The following is a 27942-nucleotide window of genomic DNA, read 5'->3' as shown; positions in this document are numbered from 1 at the left end:
GCGCAAGCGCGGTCGGGCGGCGGGCGCTCGGCGGGGTTGCTCTGGCGGCCGCGATGGCCCCCGCCGTGCAGCCCGCCGAGGTCCAGTTCGCTCAGCGGCTGGCGTCCAGCGAGAAGGGCGTCCGCGACCGCGCGGTGAGGAAGCTGCGCCAGTACCTCAGCGTGAAGACGCAGAGCGAGACAGGTGGGCGCCCACGGGGTCCGCCGCGCCACATGGCCGGCGTCGCGGTCGCCGGGGCAAGCGGCGAGCCATCCGCGTGCTGTGCCTGGGCCGTGTTGGGCGGGAACGGCCAGGAGTCCGGTGGTGTGCCGAAGGTCAGCGGCGGAGCCGAAAACTGGCCCGGGGCTGGTGGCTGGACATCGCCGTTAGGTGCCGGGAGAAGCCGGGCCCGGCCTGGAGGCGCGCGGGCGGGAAGTGGCCAGGTGGAGTGCGCGAGCGAGCGCGGGCCGCGGGCGGTGCGCCCCCCACGGCGCCTGCAGGGCAGGAGCTGCGCGGCCTGGGACGGGCGCGGAGACCGTAAGCGCGGCTGGAGGGCTCCCGAGGTGCAGCTGGAAAGCAGGCGGTGGAGTGCGGGGAAGTGTTATTTACCCGACTAAAAGATTCTGGGGACCCTTGAGTGAGCACTTAAGGTATGGACTGTAGTGGGCGATGGAGGCCTGCTTATGTTGCATCGAGGTGGCTAAAGTTGGGCTTAGTTACTGTTAATAATAGCACAATTGAAATTGGTTAAAGGAGCATTACTCCCCACACCCGTTACTGACACAAAACACACACACATATCCCAAGTAAGAAAGAAAAGAAAAATTAAGCTTTGGTGGGAAGTCTAAGGAGTGGATCGGAATTCCTGACATCTGTTTGGGATCTCCGTTAGTTTACTCTCCTGGTTTCCCATATCTGTAATCCAATGCCTCTTAAACCTAAACTGCTAGCCCAGCCCTCTGCATGGTTGTCCCACTAGCACCTCATACTCAGTGCCCAACGTCCCCCAAAACTTAGTGCTGCTTGTCTGCCTCCTGCTCACTCTGCAGAGAAGCCTACCTCTTCTCCATTCCCATTCAGTTCAATATCACTTCCTCCCTCTTGCCCCCACTCTTGTAGGGTTCTAAGCACCACTAAACACTGCTGTCTATTGTAGCATTTAGATATATTGCTTCTTAATTATCTGTTGATGTGCCATTCTTCCCCCAAATACAGTAAGCTTCCATCTGTTTTCTTAGCTTGAAGTGGGGGCATATCCAACTTATGAGGTCCTGGCTGTGGACAAGAACAAAGACAGGTGTGGTACATATGGACCTGAGACATCCAGACAGCTTCTCGCTCACACCACTTTGTGAGCAGGCCTAGAACTTCAAATTTGGCACCAGGCTAAGGTAGCCTGAGGCCAATCAGATGACACCAATGTCCTGGGTTCCTGCCTCCTTAGCACCCATCACACCCAGTTACTTGTGATGTTCATCACCATATGCACATTGCATTTAGTGTAATGGGCCTTCGAAAATAACTACAGTAGATGTCTTAGCAATAATAGACGAGAAAAACCAAGGTTTCTTCCACAGCTAAGCCCCATCAAAATAGAAACACAAGTTTGGAAATAGCTTAGCCCAACATTTGACTCTCATTGATAGGCTCAGGATCTTTTTGCATCTTGTTAGGAAGTATTTTAACTGTCACCAACATAAATAAATAGCTCTGTAATCTTTAAAACAAGTTGGAAATCTTTGTACCACTTAAAACAATATTGCCCTTGTGCTTTAACTGTGAGTCCTCCCTCACATGGTTTTGGTTCATAACAACTCATTTGTCATGATTTAGTCATTAATTCCTATATTCAGCAAACATTTGAGAAGCACCAGGTGTGTGCTATTATTATGTACCCTATTCTTGGCACTGAACTAAACAGTCAATCCCTGCCTGTCTTTTTTGTCTTGACTTCCTGAATCACTGAGATTACAGGCATGCAACACCACGCCCAGCAATCCCTACCTGTCTTATCAATTCTGCAACTTTAAAATTTTAACATCTGCCAGACAGGATTGTGTGTGTCTGTCATCCCAGCTACTCAGGAGTCTGAGTCAGGAGGATCAAAAGTTCAAGACCAGCCTCAGCAACTTGGTGAGATCCCCATCTCAAAAGATTTAAAGAAAGAAAAATAGCTCAGTCATAGAGCATGGGTTCAGTTCCTAGTACTGCACCCACATAAAATTTTCTGCCCCAAAATTGAGGTACATCTTAGCATTTGAATCAACCTGTGCCGGTTTCATTCACATCATTGCTTTCTTTGGAGACATATAAAACAACAGTGTGTCTGGGGTAAGTGGTCTTAGATTTATTGATGGTGATGAGGCAACTCTCCACCTGAAGTCTTGATGAGTAGGAGTTGTTTTGAGCCTGGGCTAAGTTAGTGTGACATTGCCCCTATCGTAAATGGCTTCTGTGCTCGTGTCCTGGGGAAAATAGTGTTACCATTCAGTATATCCTGTGTCTGCATGTCTCACTTTCATCTTCCTGATTTGTTTTAAAATAACTACCTAGCCAGGCACAATGGCACACACACAAATAATCCCAGCAGCTCGGGAGGCTGAGGCAAGAGGATCACAAGTTTGAAGCCAGGCTAAGCAACTAAGCGGGCCCAAGCAACTTGGCAAAACCCTGTTTCAAAATAAAAAGGGTTGGGAATGTCAGTGGTAAAGCACCTCTGGGTTCAATCCCTAGTACCCAAAAAATAAAATAACTAAACCTAGATGGGCATGGTGGCACACTTGGATAACTATGGCTGAACAGTGAGTTGATCAGAACCACACCCCACTGTTGAACACGCTTCACTCACAACATCTTCTCTGGTGTGCCTTTCGTTTTGACCCTGACCATATGCCTGGTACAGTAAGGAGACTAAGACCAAAGGTCAGTGGACAGTTTTCTGGTACTCTGCTCTTGTACACAGCAGTTGGGGCCTGCCCACCTGTCAGGTCTCTGCTGTACTTTGTGCCTCCTTCAGCAGAGACAAGTCAGAATGTGCTTTCACATACCTGCCCACTTCTGGGCTCTGCTGTTACTTTGGCTTTGTTAGAATCTTCTGTTTTTCCATATAGGTCTCTGTAGCACATCGTATTGTTCCTTTGCCTATGATATTGGGTGTACCCCATTGTTGCTTACCATTGGTTTGAGAACTATCTAGAGATAAGCATACACCAAGCAGCTTTAAGTAAGAAAAGCCAGAATACAGAAGAATGTCATACTTACATTCTAACACGTAGTCATGCTTTTCCACAATACAAGTAACTGTTCTGCACATGCATAGGAAAGATCTAGAAACAGAAGGCAGATAGCAGTGGCCCCTATGGAGAGAAAACGGGATTTGGGAGGCAGTGAACAAGGCACACTTGACTATGTAACTTTGGTAGTGTGTGAATGTTTTGTAATAAAAATGTGTTTTACTAGGACTCTTCAGTTGCCAATCTCCAGAACCTCCAAGCCACACTAGCTTTAAGTGGAAATTGAAGAGCAGCTTCTTGCAGCCAGCCAGTGGCACCAGAGCCCCATGTTTCTCCACTGAGACTCTGCTCCCTGGGGAGACTCCACTCTCAGGCAGGCTGTCTTCTTTTGAGGGTGGCTGAGCACAGGAAACGCTTGTGTGCTCCAAGCCTAGTGGAAGAGAGACTTCCTGGAGCCTGAGCAGAGGGCCATTTGCTGTTGAGCAGTCCTCTGGCCCAGAGAATTCCTGCTAATCTGACTTAAGCCCCTACTGCATCTTCCTTCCCTCTGTGTAGGGTGAACCCCACCAACCTCTGCCCCCTCCATATCCCTGCCCTGAAATTGGGCAGGAAATAACGGTGCATCTACTCCAGAACCAGCCACAAAAACCCAGAGTGCCAGCCCTGGCCTCACAGTAATCCAGCTCCTTTAATCCTCTTTGCTTGTAAGTTCTTTAACATTTATGGCATCCTTTTTGTCTTTTTGTTAAGGAATATTTCAAACATAAAAAAGTGTTCTCATTTTTTTTTATGTTGTAGATGGACACAATACCTGTATTTTATTTATTTATATGTGGTGCTGAGAATCGAACCCAGTGCCTCACACATGCTAGGCAAGCGCTCTATACCACTGAGCTACAACCCTATTCCAAATGTCCTCATTTCTCTGCTTTGGCATTTGCCAGTGCCCAGCCAGATTGTCTGCCCTTTCTTCCTTCCCTCTAGGTTCTTGTGACCCAAAGCCCAGGCATCTCACTCCATTTCCAAACACCTCAACATATATGTCTGAAAGATAAGGACTCATAGCCATAGTACCCTCCTCATACCTTAAAAACATCCTTAACAGCATGTAATACCTAGTCTGCTGATTTTTATGACAAATCAAAATCCAAATAAGACTCACCTGTTGCATTTGACTGATGTCTGCTAATTCCAACAGGTCTTATGCATCTTTTTTTTTTCCATACAGTTTATTTGTTGGAGGACTGGTCATTTGTCCTGTAGACTCACACATTTGAGGTTTTGCCAACTACATCACAAGGTCATCCTTAACCTGTTCCTCTACCCCCTGGATTTTCTATAAGCTGGTGTTACTAGGTAGGTTTAACACAACTCAGGTTTTGTTTTAAAGTTCCTCAGTACTTTTTTGCCTAATGTTTTAGCAGTCATTGATCCTTGCCCAGGCCACTAGTTCACTAGGGACTTAAGCAGTCTTTGAATTTGATCAAAAAAAAAAAAAAATGTTGCTGTTATCACTACAGTTGGCTGGGCTCTGGTGGATTTTATGTTGTTGATGTAAAGATCCCTACATGTGGGCTGAGGATGTGGCTCAAGTGGTAGCGTGCTCGCCTAGCATGCATGAGGCATTGGGTTTGATTCCCAGCACCACATAAAAATAAAATAAAGATCCCTATATGTGACTCATTTGTAACAGAAGGGAGGAAAACCAGCCCTTACCTCTTTTGTGCAGCTCTTGAAGGGCATGTACTTGAATTTCACCATAGTTTCTGGTATTTTGATGTTAAGTGGGAAACTGTCACAAAAGAATCAAGACCAGAGCAGGGGCTGGAGCTCAGTGCTAGAGCACTTGCCTAGTACATGTGAGATACTGGGTTTGATTCTCAGCACTGCATATAAATAAGTGAGTAAAATAAAAGTCCATCAACATCTAAAATTTTTTTTTAATTTTTTTGAATTTTTTAATATTTATTTTTTAGTTTTTGGTGGACACAATATCTTTGTATGTGGTGCTGAGGATCGAACCCGGGCCACACGCACGCCAGTCGAGCGTACATTGAGCCACATCCCCAGCCCAACATCTAAAATTTAAAAAAAAAAAGAAGAAGAAGAAGAAGAATTAAGGGGCTGGGGATATGGCTCAAGCGGTAGCGCGCTCGCTTGGCATGCATGCGGCCCGGGTTCGATCCTCGGCACCACATACAAACAAAGATGTTGTATCCGCCGAAAACTAAAAAATAAATATTAAAAAATTCTCTCCTAAAAAAAAAAAAAAAAAGAATCAAGACCATCTTAAAATTATTGATGTGAGGAAATTTTTATTTTTAATAAAATGGAGTAAACTCATTTTGAATACATCAAACATCAGTCCATCATTATCTCTGGATTGTTGCGATCACACTGATTCCAAATCCATGCTACTTTTTGCATTCATCTATTATATCCCAGTCTGCTACTCCCAAAGATTGTCTCCGTTATTCCTAGCAAGATATCAGTGAAGACCATTTGTAGCACATGGAAACTTAAGGATATTGGTTCCCTGGCCCATGGTCTTGAGATCCAGGAATGGGCACCCCCTCATTTCTGATTCCTTGTGTGGCTCAGAATGTTTCATGGCTCATGGGTTGGTTACAGGCTGAAGGAGCCTGGTGGTTCATTCCTACATAGCAAAGGAGAGGTGGGGCCTCTGAGGAGCTAGAGGGAGAATAAGACCAACCCAGGGCTACACTCAATACCAGCTAAAATTGCCCAGCAAGCAACAGCTGTCCAGGGGAAGGAGACTAGGGAAAGCTGCATTTAACCTCACGGTAGGATCCTTAAAATTAAGGGGTACTGGGCTGGGGTTGTGGCTGAGAGGCATAGTGCTTGCCTAGCATGCATGAGGTACTGGGTTCGATCCTCAGCACCATATTTAAAAAAATAAATAAAGGTATTGTGTAAACCTACAACTAAAAAATAATGTTTTTTAAAAAAAAAATTAAGGGGTACTTTTGCAAAAATACCTCAAAGCCATATCAGTTTCCTTAGGATCTTTCCTAGTCCTTTGACTTTCAGGTCTGTTATTGAGAGCCCCCTGCATCCTCAGCCTGCCTGGCTTTCTGTTCTTCAGTGGGTCTACCAGTTGCTAGACTTCATGTGACTGGGTAATCCTGCATCATTTGTCAGATTTGCAGTACTAAGCAGGCAGTGCTTGAGGTGGGTGCTGATTCTATAAATGGCCACCTCATGGGCTCTGTCTGGTTTTGGTTTAGACCTCAGTATCAAACCCGGCAGGCACTGTACCCCTGAGCTGCACCCTTAGCCCGGGGGGTTGATTTTGTTGTGATCACAAGTGCTTCCTTGTGTTTCTTGACTGTTGAGGACTTGTCATCATAGCTCCCTCTCCAAGGCTGAACTATCTGTGCGGTTCATGTGTTCATTGTAACGTAGGAAACCTGTCCTTCAAATTTAAGAAACAAGGCTTAGGGTTGGAAGAGAATTAGAAGCATGTGGTAATATTTTCACCACTACTGTGGCCCTTTTAGGCTTTGAGAAAGGAAATATATAGACTCTAAAATAAGATTTTTGTGTGTGTGTGTGTGTGTGTGTGTGTATGTATATGCGCGCGTGCGTGCGTGTGTGTGCTCTTTTGCCCTGCAGGAGGTTTCAGCCAAGAAGAACTCCTAAAAATATGGAAAGGACTCTTCTACTGCATGTGGGTGCAGGACGAACCCCTTCTGCAGGTAACACAGCCCCTTTGTCGTGTTCCTGGACCTTGCACGCTGGCTAAGAGAGACTTGATGTTGACCCTCAGTCAGTGCCCTGACATACCTAAGCAGATTGGGAATGAGTGCCTCCAGGAGCCGGTTTCTCAGCTCGTCTGAACAGAAAGGGATGCTGCACCAGCTTTTAGGTTAATCATCTTTCAAATACAATGGATATTCTAAGTCGTAGACTTCTGTCATCATTTCATAGATTCCATGGTAGGTTTTGCATTATGTGTTTTAAAGTTTCTGTTTCTTCTCTCTCAGGTTTACTCCTTGTAGACAAAAAAGTGTGATAGGAAGCACTAATCTTAAGAAACTTCGAGGTGTAGGCTCCACGCCTGCCTCTGCCACTGTGTGGCTGGTATTGGGGATAAGGCAGCTACCTGCTCGCCTTCCATTCTTCACAGAGCATGCCAGGCCCTCGTGGCTAAAGCCTCTCTAACCACTAACCAAGGAAATGCGCCACTCACCAAGTGTGTGTGAGCCTTGGTGCCCATCTGTGGAGTACACTCAGCCCCACTGACAGCGCTACATTAGAGAATGCTCATAGAAAACTGCCTTCTGAAAGCAGATGCGCCTCTGGTGGCGGAAATGTGCAAGCCTCTCTTGTCAGGTCCTCCTGCACAGTTTCTTGCTGGGCTCCTCCATGCAGCCCTGCCACTGCACCCAGGCCGGGTAACAGCCTTGTCTGGATTCTCATATTCACTCTACTCAATATATTTTGAGTAGGTTAGCAGGGCAAAACATTTTTAGATTCATTCAAAAGTAACAACCAGCAGCTTTAGTGAAGAAAGAACCAACAAACAACAACATTTTCAAGTCTGGAGTTCATTTTATTTTGAGACACTGTCTCTTCAAGTTGCTGAGATGGGCCTTTAATGTCTGATCATCCTGGCTCATCCTGGAAAATTAGGTGAAGGGTGAGCAGTATCATTGAGAACCATTCATGCCCAGGGACCTGCCTGGCTTGCTGCCAGGCAGGCTTCTCCACAGGCCGCGCCCACTGTGCTCTCCCAAAACAGGCCCTGTTGTGCTTTGGCGAGCATGTCTTCAGAGGGCACTCCTGGCAGGGCAGAGCCTAGGAGGGTCCTATCTAACCTTTATTTTCCAACCTACTCTGGCCTCGCCAGGTAGAAGACTTTTTTATCCCACAAATTAGGTCTCTGGAGTGAGAACCCCAGTGTTCAGCCACCAGGGAGGGGACCCTGTGTTTTCTGTCTTTCACAGCATTTAAAGATTTTGATACAATCTCAGCTTGATTACAGTTTTAAAGCCAGGGATTTACAGCTAGCGTGGGCCTTTGGTGGGTCGTTGAACAGCTTACTACATGCTTTCAAACCCACAGCATAGCCCGTTCCCACACACACATGAAGTCAGCACAGTTGAGGTCTCACTCTTGGAGACACCAGGTGCTCACAGCCTCACCCCTTTGGTGGCAGCCACTAGAGCAGGAGGCACAGACTTTCCCGCCAGCAGGGTGGGAGGAGGATGCAGGCCACAGTGCTGCCTTGGTGGTCCAACACGTAATAACCCCGATGTTTCTTCCCAACCCCACCTTTGCAGGAGGAGCTAGCGAACTCTATTTCCCAACTCATCCATGTTGTTAACAGCTCAGAGGCTCGTAAGTCCTGATGTTTTCATGACTTTCAAAACTTCCTTGTTCATCACATTTGGTAATTTGCTTAGGAAACCTAGTCGGTGTTGTTTCTTTTCCTTCCTTCAGAGTCCCCATTTCCCAGGGCATTGGTTTAACATGAGCCTGGTGCTATGTTATATGGGCGTCAGGCAACAAGTCTTTCTTGTTTTAAAAGCTTGCAGACAGAGGTAGCAACTTCTAAGACAGTATGGGGGCACCTTGTGTACAGTCAATTGACACGCAAAGACTAGCGCCTCAGCCAGATTCTGAGTCACTTGGGCACTCTCACAGCTGTCCATTCGCACGCCAGCTTGTTTGGTCACCTCTGGCAGGTGCATGCTTTCCAAGGTTAGATAGAGGACAACACTGGTAGCAAATTACAAGGAAACTTCTCTACCAAAAAGAAGACAGAGGGAAAATTAAGATTGCTGAGACTGACTTGAGTAAGTTAGCAGGGCAAAACATTTTTAGACTCATTCAAAAGTAACAACCAGCAGCTAAGCTTTCTATATAAAGGAAGAAAGGATGATAGTGTGTTCTGCTTAGCACACCCCAGAGCAAAACCATCACAGTGGCTTGAGAAATCGCAGTGGTTCTGGGTTCAGCTCACAGTGAAGGAAATTGAATCATGCATAGTATAGGCTTGGTGTATTAAGAAAGAATTTTACTCTGAAAAGTAGTAAATCCAAGAAAGAAATCAGCAAGTGTGTCCAGTGGAAACGTGCTAGCATCAAGGCTCAGAAGAGAGGACTAGAAGGCCCTGTGCCAAAGCTTTCCCAAATGATACCTAGCACAGACGGAAAGTAGAGCCTGCAAGGATCATGTGAGTGCTCATCAGGATGAGTATGTGTTTTAAAGGGTGCCATGGAAAGGGCCTGCAGTGTGGATCAGGGAATTTGGATTTTATGTAAACGTGGCTTTTCAGTAGGTAAGGTGCTTCAGAGAATGCTCTGGTAGGGAGGTATCACTAGCCTCCTGGTATTTTAATTATTTATCTTAATGTAAAGGAAATTATCAAGTGTATTCAATTATTGACCAGATTGTTTAACTTCCCAAGAATTTTTGAGACAAGTAAATAAACCCTAGTTTCTCCTCACTCTTTTCTTACTATGTGGTCTACCCTAACATGGGAACCAAGCTCTCAGAGCCTCTTGTTCCCTGCAGAGCACCTGTTCATTCAGACCTTCTGGCAAACCATGAATCGAGAATGGAAGGGAATAGACAAGCTGCGCCTGGACAAATACTACATGGTAAGGTCAGCATGCCTTTGTCCACATTGACTTTAAGACTTCATGTGCAGCCAGGCGCAGTGGCGCCAGCCTGTGATCCCAGCTGCCTAGGAGGCTGAGCCAGGATGATCAGACATTCAAGGCCCATCTCAGCAACTTGGAGAGACAGTGTCTCAAAATAAAATAGTCTGGGCATGTAGCTCAGTGGTAGAGCACTTGCCTATCATGCGCAAGGCCCTGGGTTCATTCCCCAGTACTGAGAAGAAAAGGCTCCTGTGCAAAAAGAATGTTCTGCATCATAAAACCAATAGAGGGGAGTTAGGGTTTAGCTCAGTGGCTAGGCACTTGCCCACTGTGCACAAGGACCTGGATTTGATCACTAGCGCTGGGGTGGGGGGATTATTAACAAACAGTGGAGCGCTTGTCTGAAGTAGAGCAACATCAGGTATTTATCGAAGGTTCTCTGCAGCTCTTCTAGCTGTCAAGGAAGCACTTGGGGATCATTAGTGAACAAAATATATCATTATATTTATTATGGATATTGTTTTGTTTTTCGGAACCAGACAATGCACCAATTTCATTTGATCTCCTTATTCTGCCAAGCTGATTAACATTTCTTTGCCTTTTGTAACAAAAATTGTCTCTTTAGCTGATTCGCCTGGTCCTGAGGCAGTCTTTTGAAGTTCTGAAACGGAATGGCTGGGAGGAAAGGTTGGTGAACTATTTGAGTTAGCATTTGGTGACCCTCGAGACCAGTGAAGAAAGCCTGGGGGTTACCTCAGCAGTAGCACACTTGGTACACACAAGGCCTGGCTGATATTCAGTGACACCAGAAAACACTTGAAAATAATAGGGTGCTTTCTAAAGCTTTTCAGTTGGTCAGAACTCCTGAATTGTCTGGTGTGCAGTCATGCCCTCGAGTGATGTGAGGAGCAAGGCGTCCTTCCTCAGGGAGGGGTCCAAGCCCTGTGAAGGCACGAAGCAGCTGGCAGGTGTGGGGGCAATACTTCATGCTGGTTTAGTGGTTGCCTTCCCTGGACATCTTCCTTGGCCTTGTCTTTATTGTTATGCAGTATGAGTTCTCATCTAAGTAATTTTGTTTTCTCTTGGGGATGAGAGTATTGGCATGCTGTCGTTAAAAGAATCATATGGTTTGTTTTTTTTATCTTTAGCCGAATCAAGCTTTTTTTGGATGTTCTGATGAAGGAGATCCTGTGTCCTGAGAGCCAGTCTCCTGATGGAGTGAGGTTCCACTTCATCGATATTTATTTGGACGAACTATCCAAAGTGGGAGGAAAAGAGGTAAGAAACAGTTGGGCATGCTGGCAGCAGTGTGACAAGACCACAGGTGCTCGGAAGAGTTGTCTGCAAAGTGCCGCCCCTTGGCACTTGATACCAGTGACATTAGTAGCAGAGTGGGTCCAGCCTCTCCGAGTCATTCCCCACGGGGAATGTGCACCAGGATGCGTGCAGCAGTCCTGTTCGTATAACAGAAGTGAGCCAGGCACAGTGTTATGTGCCTGTGATCCCAATGACTCTGGAACCTGAGGCAGGAGCGTCATTTGAGCCCTGGATTTCAGGACCAATATACCAAGACCCTTGAGAGCTGGACATGGTGGCACACGCCTGTAATCCAGCAGCTAGGAGGCTAAGACAGGAGGATCACAAGTTCAGGGCCAGCCTCAGCAACTTAGTGAGGCCCTAAGCAACTTAACAAGACCCTGTCTCTATTTTTAAGAAATAAAGTAAAAAGGACCGGGGATATGGTTCAGTGGTTCAGCACCCCTTGGTTCAATTCCTGATGGCAAAGAAAGAGAGAGACAGAAAGGAAAAGAAACAGTTAAAAATACCCTTTGGAGAATTCAGTAATAAGGAGAAATCCTCAGGATATAGTGAGGATTTTCAAAGCACCAGGGGGAAAAGGCAACAGACAAAGCATATGTTTTAGTCAGCTCTTTCACCACTGCGACTAAAGGATCTGACCAGAACAATTCTAGGGGAAGAAAGGTTTATTTAGGGTTCGCAGTTTCAGAGGTCTTAGTCCATAGAAGGCTGACTCCATTCTTCAGGCCTCGAGGTGAGGCTGAACATCATGGCAGGAGAGTGTGGCAGAGGGAAGCAGCTCACATGATGATCAGAAAGCAGAGAAAAAGACTGCTCTCCAAAAACAAAATATATCCTACAAAGCCAGGCCCCCAGTGTCCCATCCCCTCTAGCCACACCCCACCTTCCCTCAGTTACCATTTAATTAATCTCATCAGATAATGAATTCATTGATTGGGTTAAGGCTCTTGTAATTCAACTAATTCTTCTCAGCATTTTCTTACATTAGCTCTGGGGGACACTTTACACCCAAACCACAACATATACAAATGGTATGAAGTGTATTTTTAGTATATAGATAATTATCTAACATTGAGAAGATGAACAATTTTGATTTTTTTCTTTTACAAATGTTCCGAAGAGATTTTGTTGTTGTTGTTGTTGTTGTTGTTGTCGTCATCGCACACCTGTAATCCCAGCAGCTTGGGAGGCTGAGGCAGGAGGACCAAAAGTTCAAAGCCAGCCTCAGTAACTTACAAGGCCCTAAGCAATTCAGCAAGACCCTGTCTCTAAATAAAATACAAAAAGGGCTGGGGATGTAGCTTGGTAGTTAAGCGCCCCTGGGTTCACTCTCTGGTACCAAAAAAAAGAATAAGAAAGCCTTCATCTCACACTTTGGGGTAGTACCCACGTGGAACTTCTTGTAGGGAGAAAGCCTGTGTATTGCAAGATAGCGCTGGCTGGGCTGGTGGTGCTTGGTGTTACTATACTAAGGTACCCAGAAGGCTGGGGGATGGCTGTGACTTTGAGCCTACCAGGCCTCTGGCGTAGCACATCTGGGGCTGGAAGACAGGAATCACTGCATCTCCCACTGCAGATGCACAGAATGGTTCCCTTTCCAGTATGTCAGGAAGGAAAGGGGGCTGGAGTTTTTTTTTGTTTTATTTCAACCTTTTTTTCTTATTTTATGTCTAAATTACAGCTTTTGGCAGATCAGAACCTCAAGTTTATTGACCCATTCTGCAAAATTGCTGCCAAGACCAAGGAGTAAGTGGCTTACCACGTGTTTGTACTGCTTCAGTGGGTACTCAGAGGTGGGTGGGGTCCTGTTCTGAGGCAGGGTGCAGGACAGCTAGGATGAGTGTCCAGAGCAAAGAATGCACAGTGTCGATTCCCATTAATGAGGCCTTTGAAGCCCTGGGTAGTGATTTGGATTCCCGCTTCAGGGTTTGACCCGCTTGTTTCTGGAATGTCCTCCCACACCCAGAGTTCTGCCCACTGTGCATTCATGGCCTACCATCCCATGGCATGTAGGTGGCTCCTCACAGGTGCCTGCTGACCGCTGGTAGTGGCCCCACAGGTGCTGCACAGTGCTGCTCTACTGTTCATCTGCTGCACTCCTCTTGTGCAAGGTCCAGATGGTGTGTTTTAATTGCGTTCTCTCCGCTGTGCTTCTACCCTCAGCCACACACTGGTACAGACTATAGCTAGGGGTGTTTTTGAAGTCATTGTAGATCAGTCTCCTCTTGTACCTGAAGACACAGTGGAGGAACAGAAAACCAAAGTGGGTGATGGTGACCTCTCTGAAGAGGAGACTTTTGAAAACGAGGCAGCTTGGAAAAAAGCAGTTAGCAGAAAGAAGACAGGTGAGACTTCCTACAGTGGTCTTTCTTCTGTCTTTGGGGATTCTGTTGTTGTTTTTAATTCTCATCAAGCAAACATTTCTTAAATGTGGTGCACACCTGTCATGACAGTGGTGCACACCTGTCATCCCAACAGCTCTGGAGGCTGAGGCAGGAGGATTACAAGTTCAAAGCCAGCCTCAGCAATTTAGCAAGGCCCTAAGCAACTTAGTGAGACCCTCTCTCTAAATAAAATTTAAAAAGGGCTTGAGGATGTGGCTCCGTGGTTAAGTGACCCTGGGTTCAATTCCCAGTACAAAAATAAATAAATAAGAAAACACTTGGTGGCTTCTTATTGAAGATAGTACAGAGTTGGCTCGTGGAATATGGCTCTGCCCAGACCCCTCCCTAGAAAGAGAGTCGGGTGCGTGAAGACACTTGCTCCCATTGGGGACCTGGGGAGCCCCAAGCCCACACCTTTTGTATCTTCTGGGAGCTGAGTTCTGTGAGGGCTCCATCATTGTCCTTGCTCATATGTTGGGGTCTTCTCATTGGTTCTGTTTCATTTGATGTGTCTGAACACCCTGGTGTGGACATTTGTCTGCCAGAGCTTCCTCCGCCGAGCTCTGCAGGTGGTCAGAAATGTGCTCACCTTCTGGCAGCTCTTATTTCCTGTCTTTGGATGTTTAGATGCTCACTGTGGACTGACACTGCTCTTACACTGTTCTGTGTCCTGAGGTTCTGAGGTTGTGGGCCATCAAAACCCCCACAGTGGTGTGAAGTAAATGGTTAGGTCAGAGTTCACTACCTTTTTTTTCCCCCATTTATTTTTTAGTTGTAGGTGAACACAATGTCTTTATTTTATTTTTATGTGGTGCTGAGGATTAAACCCAGTGCCTCACACATGCTAGGCAAGTGCTTGGCCACTAAGCTACAGCTCCAACCCTAGAGTTCACCACGTTTTGAAATGCATGTTGCCATTGAGAAGCAGAAGTTCAGGGGTGAGAGGCAGGGAAGGAAGCGGAAATGTTGCGGAATGATATTGGCCAAATTATATTGTTAGATTGTGTGCATGTACAAACATGTAACAGTAGATCTCACTATTATGTATAGCTATAATGCACCAATAAAAAAGAAGGAAATTTGGGGACTAAAGGTACAGCCTAGTGGTAGAACACTTCTAGCATGCTCAAGGTCCTATGTTCCATCCCCTAGCAAAGGAGGCTCGATATTATTTTTTTAAAAAGACCAATATTTGTTGTGGAAAATCAATATTGTATTTGCCTTAAAAAAATCTGGAAGGGGAGCTGGGGTTGTGACTCAGTGGCAGAGTAGTTGCCTAGCATATTGAGGCACTGGGTTTGATTCTCAGCACTGTATATAAATAAATGGACAAAATAAAGGCCCATTTTAAAAAAATAAAGGAATCTCTTTAAAAAAAATCTGGAAGGTGCACACCTGTAACCCCAGCAACTCAAGAGACTTAGGCAGGAGGATCATGAGTTCAAAGCCAGCCTCAAAAATGGTGAGGTTTTGAGCAGCTCAGTGAGATCCTGTCTCTAAATAAAATGCAAAATAGGGCTGGGGATGTAACTCAGTGGTTGAGTGCCCCTGAGTTCAACCCCTGGTATCAAAAAAAAAAAAAAAAAAATTAAAGGCTGGAGATGTGGGGGCTGGGGATATAGCTCAGTTGGTAGAGTGCTTGTCTCACATGCAAAAGGCCCTGGGTTCAATCTCCACCACCACCAAAAAAAGGGGGGTGCTGAGATGTGTCTCGGTGTTTAAGTGCCCCTGGAGTGCCCCAATATCAAAAAACAAGGATAGACTGGAGTGTTAGTAGCCCAGGTGGCAGGATTGAGCAAGTCCTAGTGTGGCCTCAGGAAAAGTTGCCCATCTAGTACAGATTGAGCGTCCCTCATCCAATATGTTCTCAAATCTGAAACTTTTGAAGCATCGGTGTGACATTCAAAAAGTTTCAGATTCTGGAGCATCTCAGACTTTGGATTAGGAATATTCAGCAGTTCAGTCTGTGCAAATGTTTCAAAATCCAGAAAGCTCCTAAATCTGAAATGCATCTGATCCTGCATGTAAGGTAAAAGCTTCTGAAGCTGTAGAACAGATTTCCACCTAGAACTGACCACAGACTCCAAGTCCATTCACCTCCTCACAGTCAAGAGCACAGAGCTGTGGTCCACCTGCCTGAGTGCCTCAAGAGCTTCCCTTCCCCTCAGCCACAGGCAGTAGCCAGGACAGCCTATGGCAGGGAAGTGGAGGTAGCAGCAACTTATGTGGGTTTGTCTGTGGTGTCACCACAAGGAGGAGGGCCAGGAGCAGTGTGCTTCCTCCAGGGTTCGTGCTCTTCCCAGGACCAAAGGACCCAAACCCCTTTGGGAGATTATCAAGTGCAGGCGCAGGGTTATCTCTGGGAAGAAACATTTGTTTTCATCTGGGTAAACACTGCTCCTGGGGAAGCATCATTACTGCATATCTGACATATCAAGAATCTTGACCTTGGGTGTATTTTGACAGCACTGAGCAAATGCCCCTCCAGGAGAGATGGAATCAGTGATAAAAGAGGAAGAAAGGACTGTGGTACCTTGGAGGACACGGGGCTACTTCTCCAGGTGAGTGTTTGCTTTTTATAGAATATAGACTTACTGCGTGGCCTGGCAAGAGAATTGGGGTCAAAGCTAATCATGCTGTAGAGCCTGGCGTGTGAAGCTCTTAATCACTTCTGTCACTGAAGTTCCCTTCCTTAGAATGAGCTTACTGAAGACGAGTTTAAGTAGTGTGGAATTTTGAAAGCTCTCGGCTCCCATTTTAATTGCTAAGATCTACAGAGCCAGCTCCAGCAGTCCTTTTCTAATAAGAGTTTATTGTTCTACCAAGTACAGATTAGAAATCTAGATTAAACTTAAAAAGAAGCACATCTAGGAGAATTTGGTGATGTGCCTTATGTCACATTTTAAAGGGGGTATGGAATGCTCACTGCCTGGCTTCTCCTAGATAAAAGCTAGCTGGGAGGTGACTTTCAAAGGTGGTTCCCACCCTGGTCCCTGCCTCAGCACGAGATTGCTGAGCCTTTCTCTGGTGCCTAGGGGTCTTATTAGAAGATGTGAACTTCCAAAGTCAAGCATGTGGCTTTGCTATAAGGCTGTTGTTTTGTGATGTAGTTTGACTATAAGGCTGTTGCGGACCGACTCTTGGAAATAACCAACAAGAAAAACATTCCTCCCTTCAACCGGAAACGTCTCTACAAACTCATCAAAAAGTAAGTGGTCGGGTGACCCAGGCAGCTGTCATCGTGCTCACTTTGTGTCCTTTGTCCTTTGGGGTTTGGGGGGGTTTTTGTTGTTGTATTTCATTTGTTTACTTTTATGTGGTGCTGAGGATCAAACCCAGCACCTCGCACGTGCTAGGCTAGCGCTCTATCGCTGAGTCCCAGCCCAGCAATGTAATAAACACATAAACTGAAGACCTAATGAAAACAGCTGGCTCTTGCCCCTCAAGTTCCATTCTTCAGATGCAGCCATGCTCATGTCTTTTTACTGTTTTTGTTTTGTTTTGTTTTGTGGTATGAGCTATATGAGGCAGGGCCTTGCTAAGTTGCTGAGGTTGGCCTGGAACTTGTGATCCTCCTGCTTCAGCCTCCCAAGCAGTGGGATATGCCACCATTGGCTTTTCAGTGTTTATAACAACATCAATGTAAAAAGAAGACTGCTGGTGTCTGCAAGTCATGGGTGAAGAGACTGAAGTCAAATGCTGTCCAGGAGTCCTAAGTTGCTGTGCTAAGATGGGTGGGGGTCGCCTCCCTTGCCTTCTCCTCCAGGGGTTAGGCCAACATGGTGCACTGATTTAGTGGTTGGTGTCAGTGCACACAAGCATGTCAGTCATGCACCGTGGAGCCCGTGGCACATTATGACCCAAAACAAGTAACAACTATCTGATTCACACTCTATAGTGTGGGCACTGATGTGAGCACTGTAGTTTCTTTTTCCATGTTAAAAAGACCCCCAGGGGCTGGGGATGTGGCTGGTTTGATCCTTATCACCACATAAAAAACAAAGATGTTTTTTTATGTGGTGATAAGGAAACTAAAAAAATAAATAGTAAAAAATTCTCTGTCTCTCTCTCTTTAAAAAAAAAAAAAAAGACCCCCAGAAGGTAGCTTCTATAACTTGCCCCGTTGTATAGCTGGGTGACTGAAGGCCACAGCATCAGCCCTCAGCCCTGGCTTTCTTGTTCTAATGCACCAAAATTGTATAAGAACACCACTTGGCATATCTCCATGGGACAGTTAAACATAATTAGAGATTTAAGTTCTTTTACTTTCAGAAACAAGTGAGGGAAAGTTGGGTTTCAGTTGGGCACTGTGGTGTACATCTTTAATCCCAGCCACTTGAGAGGCTGAGGTGGGAAGATCTCATGTCTGGGCCAGACTGAGCAACCTAGCAAGACCCTGTCTCAAAATAAAATACAAAAAGGGCTGGAGATGTAGCTCAGGGGTAGAGCACTTGCAAGAAAGACACTGTCCTTGATGTGCATGGTGATCAAGGGTGATTTTGTCCGGGTCTCTCCCTTCTCTGGACACATGTTGTGGGATTCCTCTTTGGCCCCCTGCTGGAGAAGGGAGGGAGTGGGCTAAGAGTATCTGGAAGCCTGCCTGTGTTGTGAGTTCAATGCATGAGTCTATGCAAGACAGAAGGAAGTGTTTCTCTATGAACTTTTGTGTTCTCTTTCAGGTTCCAAGGCCTTTCTGAAGGTGAGAAGAGTCCGCATAGTAATTCAGGATGTTCTTCCTGAACATCTCTGCCAGGCATTGGGATAGGGGCTTGGACAGGGCACTTATTGAAAGCTCTTAGGAGCTGGTAGCCCTGACCTGTGTTCTTCCTGGAGCACCTGACACAGAGGCCAGGAATGCAAGTGTGGCACCCTTTACAACCTGCCCACCTTGCCCTTGGCACCCCATAAATACCAGGGCCAGGGAGCAGGCTGCCCCTTGTTTGGGTTTTTATTACGTTTTGACCAGGTGGATTTCTGTTGGGCTAGGGAGATTCCAGTTGGTCCTTCATGAAGAAGGAAGTCTGCCTCTGGATCCCTTTACTATGCTGTTATGACCTTTTGTCCCCAAGGGAAAGCTGCTGTGCTGTGGGTTACCTCTGGATGAGTGATGAACCCAAGCCCCCCTCATCCACTGGACGCTTGGAATTGGGGAAAGCAAAGAGCAGGTGGAGTCAGGAGACTGCCTGACCCAGTCCAGCCCCCAGGACTGAGCCACAGAGGGTTACCCACAGTTGATAAAAATCCACAAAGCTTTATTAAGTGTGTAATTACTGTGTCAGTGGCTTCCAGGTTTAGGGTGGTGGAGATGAGGCAGACATCAAGATTTAAAGTCTGATCTGGCTAGCTTGGGCAGGGGCCAGCTCCAAGACCCCAGGGCAGAAGACCTCAGGAAGCTGAGAGGTGGCTCCGGTGTCTCGCAGGTGGTATATCTCAACTCAGTTTTCCTGAGGACATTGCTGCTGATGAAGGTGATCAAGCTCTCGGTCAAAGAAGACATAAGAAAAAAAGACGCAAGCTCTTAGAGAAAGCTGACTTGGAGAAGGAAACAGGTGAGCTGGAGGGCTTCAGAGCAGGGCACACCGGGCTGAGGGTGGTGGAGTGGGTGCGCTGTTGAGGTCCAGAGAACTTGAGATAGCACACAAATCATGGGCACAGCAAAAAGTTTCATTTTGGGTTTTTGTTTGTTCGTTTGTTTTTCTTGTTGTTGTTTTTGCTTTGGTTCCAGGTATTAAACACTGGGTGCTTAACCAATGAGCCACAACCCTAGATCTTTTTGTTTTTTATTTTGGGACAAGGCCTCATTGAGTTGCCAAGACTAGCTTTGAGCCTTTATTCCTGCCTTAACCACCTGAGCTGCTGGGATTGCAGGCAGGTGCCACTGTGCCTGGCAGAGTGTCCATTTTAAATGGCTAAAGCGTAAACAGTGTTTTCCCCGCGTTTTGTTATTTTCTATGTAACCAGGGCTCCAGCTCAACTCCTCCACTTGTGGCCGCATCTTCAGGGAAAGGAAAGCGAGGATAAGATGTGGAGACTAGAGCCTCTGCCCTTGGAGCAGGGATGTGCCAGGGTTTCTCTAGACTCCTGCCTCCGCCTTGGAGTAGGGGTTTCATGGTGGCTTCTACCTTACGGCCATCACATTCTTAGAAGCCTTCCACTGAAAGGGATGGGGAGGCTTGCAGTCACAGCTGCAAGGGAAGAAGGAGACAAGCCTGTGAAGGCACCAGGTGCACCCAGAAGGTCAAAACTCTTCTAGAAGTAGATGTTACAGAACCCACGGCCTGGGGTGTGGCTCAGTGACAGAGAGCTGGCCTTGTATACATGAGGCCCTGGGTGCCAGTCCAGTCAGGCAAGGCTGTCCCCAGCCCTGGGGAGCTTTTTTACTGCTCTCTGTCTTTACAGGAAACAGAGTCTTTCTTGCTGAGGAAAAGGACAGTGAAGGCGGCATTCAGAAAAGAAAAAGGAAAAAAAAAAAGAGGAGCCACCCCCAGCCTGAGACTCTGGACCTGAGGAACACAGCCTCACCCTCAGCACAGAGCAGGGATGGGGAGCCTGAGCCTGCTCAGAGGCAGGTCCCCCAGGTGCGAGCGGCCGAGTCCAGCACCAGGGAGCAGAGCAGCTCAGAGCACCCCGCCTCCGTCCCCACACGTGGCAGGAAGAATCGGCTGAAGAGAAAGAGCCTGGGCGCACAGGGAGAGATCCGGGACCCCACAGAGCTGCCTCTGGAGGACAAGGCCCAGAGTGGCCCTGGCAGCAGCCATCCTCATGGACCTGCTGCCAGAGGCTCCCCAACAGATGGAACCCAAGTCCCGAAAAGGAAGAGGAAGCTTGGAGTGCACCCTGTCAATGGCAGTGGTCAGACCACCTTGCCCCAGTGCAGGAGGCCACAGAAAAAGAAGGCAGAGCCCAGCAGCCTTGACCTCTATCGTCTGTCCAGTCAGAAAACAATTTTGAAAAAGAGGAAGAAGATGAAAGAAATGTCAAGCTTGATAGAATACAACGGAATATTGGGATCCAGAGTCAGACAGCTCCAAGCTCTGGTAAGGTGGGCAGGGCCTGAGGCAGGGGTGCCGAGGCCCTCACAGTATACACTGAGGAGCTCTGCTCCCTCTTGTGGCAGGGATTGGGGGTTGCTGAGCGTGGTCAGACCTGGACCAAGCGATGCTTAGAAGGCGCGGTGATTTATAACATTCCTCACCCAAGCAAATGACAGGTGCCTGTCCAAGTGGAAAGTGCAGGTATTTCCCGGCTACCACCTCCACCCAGGCCACACGCTCCAAGGTGAGGGAAAGGTGGGCATGGGGCTGGGAGACCCCCTGAGTGAGCCCTGCTGCCCTGAGTGCTCACAGGCAGGTGCAGGTCTCCTTCCAGTGCTGGGCTTGGTTCTTCATCCAGCTGGTCCATCTGGGGCCTCTGGCAAAGGAGGGAACCCAGAGTTCTCCTACACGTATTAGGTTCTCCGTGAGAGGAACTTTCTCTGCTGATCTTTTGAGTCAGGTCTAGAGGAGGGGCCCGGCTGTGAGCCTGCCCTCACCCTGTCTCTTGGTGCACACTGTGCTTCCATGTGAGGGTGGACACGTGGTTTTGTGGGGACAGCTGTGCCATTCATGTCTGCACTGTCTGTGGTCAGTTTCACTCCACAGTGACAGAATTAAGTGGTGTGACAGATCTAATGGTCCAGATCAGAAAATATTTGCTCCCTGGTCTTTCAGAGGAAAGGCCTATTAAGCTTTTAGCACAAGCCTTTAGACCTATGCATGACATGGCAGTGCCATGACACTGAGGCCTCCTGGGTGGTCAGGTGAGGGAGTGAGTTTGTGGTCAGTAAGATGCCTCAGAGAGACAGCAGGGCTTGAGCTGGACTGGAGTCTCTTCCTAGTGTAGGCTTGCCCAAGTGGTAGCGTGCCCTTTGCCTATATGAGCTGTGCCACCCCCCTTCTCCAGGAGCAGCCCAGACATTGTATGGCTCACACCCTTAGCAACCAGTTTTAGGATTGCACAGTTGCTAAGTAATTCCCAGGGCCTGTGCCAGCAGAAGTGGGGAGCTCATGGAGCCCAGGTCTGCTGAGGGAAGACAGCTGACTTCAGGTCAGGAATACCAGTGCCAAAACCACCCTGTGGCACCCAATGTGCTGAGCTTCCCATACCCTGGGCCAGACTAGGCCTCTGCCGGTGGGTTGCTGGCTACAGCCACCCCAGGGAGTCCTATGATGCCTGTGGGGACCTGCAGAGCCAGTGCTGGCACTGCCTGTCCTCCATGCCAGACCTGCAACCACATGACATTTTGGTCCCAGGTTAGAGACTGAGTTGCTGTTTAGCAGGTAAACTCTGAAGGACAAGCACTTGGCCCAGGATTTGGGTTTGGATATGCAGATGAATAAGTGGGTTTAGTTGCTGAGAAGAGATTTCTGTCCCCTAGTGGCGTGGTGCCGAGGTGAGCTGTGGCCTGCGTGTGAGGTCTCCTGTGCTGGCAGAAGGGCTCTTGGCACACTGACAAGAGTCTGTTCCGAGAGCTCTCGCCTTGCTGGCCTAGGTCACATCCTGTGTGTAGGGCCTCACAGGTGGCTCTCTGATGTGACCCACCCCCCTTGACCTCTTGCCCCTTGCACCTTAGGGAAGCAGCAGGACTGTTGCCCCTTTGAAGAAGCAGCCACTGAGGACAGAAAAGGATTTTGTGAAGTTTGACACCCACTTCTTACCAAAGCCCCTCTTCTTCAGAAAAGCCAAGAGCAGTGCTTCCCCTCGCCCTGCAGAGCGAGCTGTCCAGGTGCGCCTCCTTAGGGCATGTGTCCTCAGCTGGTGGTTTTGGGGTCTGGAAGCACACTGAAAGGTCACAGCCAGGGCTCAGGTGCCAGTGGGATGAGCGTGCTGCCGCAATGCTCCTCATGAGTGGAGCCTGACACAAGCAGAGGGAGACGGGAACAGAGGAAAAACATGGAGGCTGGGTTCTCGGAAGGCTTTGAGCAGCGCTTCACAATCAGAATGGAGCAGCCTCTAGGAGTTTCTCAAGTAGGAAAGAATGTCATTAATTTTGATGATCTAAAGTTCTCAGGAATAGAAGTTAGATAATTTGCATTCATTGCCCAATGGCATTAGATTCCATTGTAGGTCTATTCTAATTGATTTTGTGTAATCTGCAAATTAAAAATTACGAACTCTGGGACAAAACAAGTCGGGGTCACGAGCATGAATCCCATAGACTTCAGATGTCCTGATCTTGTTCTGCTTCCTTCCCTGGGAACACTGCCTTGTGGCCAGGACTGAGCCAGGTGACCATCCTCCAGCTGGGCAAGCTGTGTGCTGGGAGAGAGTGGTCCAGGCCAGGATGAGTGGTGGCAGGGTCTGCAGACTCAGAACAGGCATCGATGTGGGCTGTGGTGCTGCTGGCCCTCTGGTCTCTGCAGACAGGCTGGGGCCTCCCTCCTGGGCGAGCCCCAAAGAGCTCATTCAAGGAGGCGGCACCCGCTGCAGCACAATGTGGCTTTTGTTCTCCTGCAGCTGGACAGAACAACCAGCAGCGCCAAGAAAGTCACCTTTGGGTTGAACAGAAATACCACCGCGGGTAAGTCGGGGCTTCCTCTTGGAGACATTTCTTCTGGACGGCACAGCTGGAGCCAGCTCAGGGTCCCCTGAAGACAGGCAGGGCTGCCTCCACGGGTCTGGAAAATCTGGGGCTGGGGGCTGAGGTGGAGGCCCTTCCTCACCTCTGCCAACACCCACTGTGTGCCCCTCACCTTCAGGGCTGCCAAGTGCTAGGGCACAGGGAAGACAAGAGGCCAACTGCAGTTGTCCTACTCAGACTGGGAGAGGGAGGAGGGATGGCCCCGCCTTGCTGGCTGCAAGTTTTTTTGTGGTGTTTAGTTTTGCACTGTTGGGACTGGAGCCTGGCCTCCTGTGTGATAGGCAAGTGCTCTGCCACTGAGCTGCACCACAGCCAAAACCATGTTTTAAAAAGTTGATCATACATGCTTGTAATCCCAGCTACGCAGAGGCAGGAGAGTCACAAGTTCAAGCCCAGTGTGGACAACTTAGGGGGGGGGACTCTGTCTCAAAAATAAACGGATTGGGGATATAGCTCAGTGGTCAGGCGCCTCTTATGGCCACAAGTATGCGTGCCTGCCTTGTGACCCAGCCTGGTGTGTGGAGTGGGGAGGAGGGCTGCTCCTGTACCCGCGCTGTGCTTCTCCCAGAGGCGCCTACTGCCCAGCATTCCAGCCGCCTCCTCCAGAGCTCCCTTGGCAGCTGCCTGGCACTGGAGCATCTTGCTGCCTCTGTGTCCTCAGGGCCTGCAGGAGATCACCCAGCAGCCCAAGGCAGGTTGAAGGACAGGCATCACCTGGTTAACATGGCCTAACCTTCCTTTGGGACAGAATTCAAGAAGACGGACAAGAGTATCCTGGTCAGCCCCACAGGCCTCTCCCGAGTGGCCTTCAACCCTGAGCAGAGACCCCTCCATGGAGTGCTGAAGACCCCCACCAGCTCTCCTGCCAGCACTCCCCTAGAAACCAAGAAGCCGCTGGCCGCCACTCCAAAGAGAAGGCCAACAGCTGCGGACTTCTTCTGAGAACAGAGTCCCTTTTAAAGACTGCTTTTGTACAGAATATTCTATAAATTATATCTTTGAAAATATGGGCTTTTTTATCATTTTATAAATCCTGTTACGTCCCGATCCTGGGATGACCCGCAGCTTGCCCAGGGCTCACACGGGGCTGGGCCTCGGTTGACCATTAGCTGCCTGCCTGTGTGCTTCAGCTCTCCAGAATTCACTCTGCCCTCGGGGGCTGCCACCACATAGGAACTAAGATCGTGTGTCCCTCCCTTATCACACATTCTGTTGGCAACTGTGGCCAGCCTCCATTTCTCAGAACCTCGGTGCCCATCACCGGTCACCATGCCATGTTGGTTTCTGGTTACTTTCAGTCTCATGGTTTGTTTTCTTTTAAAAGCCTGTGGACTCCATTCCCGTGTCCTGTGGGCATTTGACAGTTCTGATGGGTGAGATTCTCCAAACCAAATCGGCAATACCCAGGCTTTTCTACCTGTGATCAGCAGAGGTGTGGACCAACCAGGTTCCTCTGCCCTCAGGGCTGCTCACCCTGCCTGCTTTCTACCTCTACAGCAAGCCCCAAGTGTCTTCTAGGGAGGGCCAGGTCCTCAGCTCCCACCCACACTTGAACCCCTCTGTGAATGTCACACACACTGTTCCCAGGACCTGTGTGACCGATCGCCCAAAGCCAGCTGCTACCCTACGTTAACAGGCCCCCAGGCACAGGGGCAGTGTCTAGACCGTGAGCTTCTGCTGAGTGGGAAGCAGCCACCAGGAAGACCCGAGTACATGCTTGCTGCCTGCTGCCTAGACAAGGTACTCTGGCTTACCGTCCTCTTACAGCTTTCCTGACAAGGTAGTTCCAGTACCAGCACTGGAAGGCATTCCATTTAGTTGGATAAGCTGATCTAGAGCCAGACTTGTTCTTAAGGAAACCACCATGAGCGAAAGATGGCCATTTGGGAATGACTATCACGAGGCCAGGTTTTCTTCGTGGTTTATGCAATTATAAATCCTAGATAAAAAGCAGTCAGGGGACATGGTTGGGCTGCCCTTCATTCTGCTCTGCTCAGGGACCTCAGGCCTCCCCTGCCCCTCACCTTGGCCAGTGCCCTCTTCCACTCTGCCTCCCTGACAGGACCCCCCTGGTTGCTTTAATGGTCCTGCTGTGACTTAGTGCAGCTGAGAGGCCCCCTGGGGTTTGAAAACTGTCTAATTTGGGTTTCATTCATTCACAGAAGTAGGGTGGGGCTTCATCTGCAAATAGGGTAAGTTGATGGCCTAAAGAGAAGGAAGCAGGGTTCCTTGGGTGTCTATCCCTTTGTCCTGTGCCCCTCACTGAGCCAGTGGGGCTGCTCAGGAGTCCCCTGGATATTGAGGCAGTCCTAGGACAGTGCTCAGGTGTCCACTGCCATGTCTAGAACATCTGCTTCGTGTGCCTAGGCTTGGGAGGCTCTGCCCAGAAGAGCAGCTGCCACAGGCCCGGCAGGACAGTAAGGCTTTGTCGTGGTTTGAGTCATGGCTGACGTCTTGCAGTTAAGTAGCCATGTGGTGAGACCCTCCCGCACCGCGTAAGGGGGTTGTAGCTGCATGGTTTCAGGATGCTCATTAAGGTCACAGTCAAAACCAAAACCAGCATCGCAAACCATGAGGTTTAAGGGAACAAATGCTTTCAGTTTTTCGTTTTAAAATGTTCACTATTCTTGGCCAAATATTTTTTAATAGTTTTCAGCTTTAAAGATAGGTCGTATGGGGGCTAGGGATGTGGCTCAAGCGGTAGCGCGCTCGCCTGGCATGCATGCGGCCCGGGTTCGATCCTCAGCACCATATACAAACAGAGATGTTGTGTCCACCGAGAACTAAAAAATAAATATTAAAAAATTCTTAAAAAAAAAAAAAAAGATAGGTCGTATGGCCAAAGATGTTGAGCTGCACCAGGGCAGTGGTGGTGCACGTGTTCTGGGGACTCGCCAGGCCTTCTGCATATCCACAGGCCTGCCTGTCCTGAGCGCATTGCCAGAGTCAGACCTGTGGGGCTGTGCGCTTCTTGTGTCCTTTGTCCTGCAGGGACGTGTGTGCTGGCCAAATAGGCTTCCTGTGGTTTGTTTTAATGCCTATATTGTGTCAAGGAAGGACAAAACCTTTTTTTTTTTTTAACTTTCATGACCTATACCACCCAGTAAGAATATGTTACATAAAGAATATGTGTTTTCTATTTGATGCATGTTGTTTTCCTGGTAAAATTGCCAAGGAGTCTTGAAAGTCCAGGAAAGGAAAATGTAAACGGATGCTGGTGATCATAGCAGCAATGTTTTATAAAATGATCTCGCCCTTCCTCCATAGGTCTGGATAATTTTGTACAATTTGGTATCAGACTTGACAGATTTATTATCCTTTCTAACTTCTTAGACTAAAAGCACAAAAATAAATGTGAGGAAACCCTGGAAGCAATTGTTATTGTCGGGAAAACTATGAAGTTCGGTCTGTCCTTTGATTTTTGTGTGTGTTTTCTCAATGACCTACCTGTGCTGGCAAGGATACTGTTTACGATCCAGTTGTATCCGTGTCTTCAAGGTTTGTCAGCACTCCTCAAAGCTGCATTCCTATTAAAAAAGGTGTCTTTGCCCTCAGATTCGTATTTGGTTTTTGACCGTGGCCACCAGGCCCGCCTCATCACCCAGCGTCCCCAGGGCTGGCAGCACTGGGGGAGGCTGGTCCAGAGGCTGCAGCTCAGCACTGAGCCTCAGCACAGGAGGCCTCCACAAGCCTGCGCTGAGTCACATTGAATGCAGCTCCGTGGCAGAGCACTTGGCCAGCATGCTCGGCCTGAGTTCCAGCACTGCACACACAGAACACACGCCCGTCCAAAGGGGTTTCTGTGGCTGTGTGCCTATGAGGTCCAAGCTGAAGAGACTCCTCCCTGGAGCCTCACCTCCTGGGCACCTACAGAACCCCCTTCTGTCAAGAGCCAATTCCCACACCTTGCCTTCTGCTTATCCTGTTTTGTTTTGTACTGGGGAGTGAACCCAGGGCACTTTACCCAAGCCACATCTCCAGTTCTTTTTTGCCGGGTTTCTGTTCTTGCTCGTGACTAAAAGGCTCAGGGTTTACTGAGCCAGTTGAACTGGGCTGACTGGGCTGTGCAAAATAACCACACGAGACACAGATACCTTTTTCTTTGGGTCGCTGTGAGGGCTCCTCTGACCTTAAGGGTCCGCAGGAATAGAGAGTGGGAGCACATACCGACCCTGCTGACCCCTTTTATTGAGGAGAAGCTATTCATATGAGGCAAGGGGTCAGTTTCAGGGGGCTGAGTCTATCTTGATGTGCACTGTCGGCAAATTGACATCTGGGTAGGCCACACCCAAAGGCACTGTAAGAGAAGGGGGCACTCACACAAGGCACTTCCATGGAAGATTCTATCCTAAACAGGGCAAGGGGTTATATTACAAAGGAACTGGTGAGCATAGCTCCACCCATGGGGCTGTAGCAAGACACACTCATGCAGGAGACACTGACCCTTGAACCCAAGAAGGGTGGGGGGGGGGGGGAAGCTCTGCCACATTCCTGCGATTGAGCCCTCAGCACCCAGCCAGGGAGTGTGACTCAGTCATTGTAATGTTCGTCTCCCACACTTTTTATTTTTATTTTGAGACAAGATCTCAGTAAGTTGTGGAGGCTGGATTCAAATGTGTGATTCTCCTGCCTCAGCCTCCCAAGTCTCTGGGATTACAGGTGTGGCCATTGCACCTGGCTATTCATTCCTTTGGACTGAGCTCAGAGTCAATTGTTCTTAACTGCAGGTACCAGAGTGACCTGAGGAAGCCTGTTCTCAGGTGGCTGAGGCACAT

The 27942-nt window shown here is 48.3% G+C and overlaps 1 protein-coding gene across 6 annotated transcripts; it reads left to right on the top strand.

Annotated features, from left to right (window-relative positions):
- Nucleotides 1-18: 18 nt before the first annotated feature.
- On the top strand, nucleotides 19-25992 carry Rrp1b (ribosomal RNA processing 1B). Of its 6 annotated transcripts, XM_076867396.2 has the most exons (17): nucleotides 98-183; nucleotides 4441-4568; nucleotides 6849-6931; nucleotides 8519-8576; nucleotides 9756-9841; nucleotides 10470-10531; nucleotides 10993-11122; nucleotides 12846-12910; nucleotides 13328-13509; nucleotides 16015-16109; nucleotides 16659-16756; nucleotides 18228-18247; nucleotides 18969-19097; nucleotides 19948-20585; nucleotides 22160-22312; nucleotides 23044-23107; nucleotides 23916-25992. In XM_076867396.2, the coding sequence occupies exons 3-17, from the start codon at nucleotides 6902-6904 to the stop codon at nucleotides 24107-24109; spliced, it is 2004 nt and encodes a 667-aa protein (XP_076723511.2). In that variant the 5' UTR covers nucleotides 98-183; nucleotides 4441-4568; nucleotides 6849-6901; the 3' UTR covers nucleotides 24110-25992. The 6 variants fall into 6 exon arrangements, with proteins under 6 accessions (XP_076723509.2, XP_076723510.2, XP_076723511.2 ...); XM_076867394.2 differs by lacking the exon at nucleotides 4441-4568 and having other exon boundaries at nucleotides 19-183; XM_076867395.2 differs by lacking the exons at nucleotides 4441-4568; nucleotides 23916-25992 and adding an exon at nucleotides 23829-23909 and having other exon boundaries at nucleotides 19-183.
- The last annotated feature ends 1950 nt before the right edge of the window (nucleotides 25993-27942 follow it).

This window comes from Callospermophilus lateralis, chromosome 10 (assembly GCF_048772815.1).
Source record: "Callospermophilus lateralis isolate mCalLat2 chromosome 10, mCalLat2.hap1, whole genome shotgun sequence".
NCBI classification, from domain to species: domain Eukaryota; kingdom Metazoa; phylum Chordata; class Mammalia; order Rodentia; family Sciuridae; genus Callospermophilus; species Callospermophilus lateralis.
This window is presented reverse-complemented; position numbering and strand designations above follow the sequence as displayed.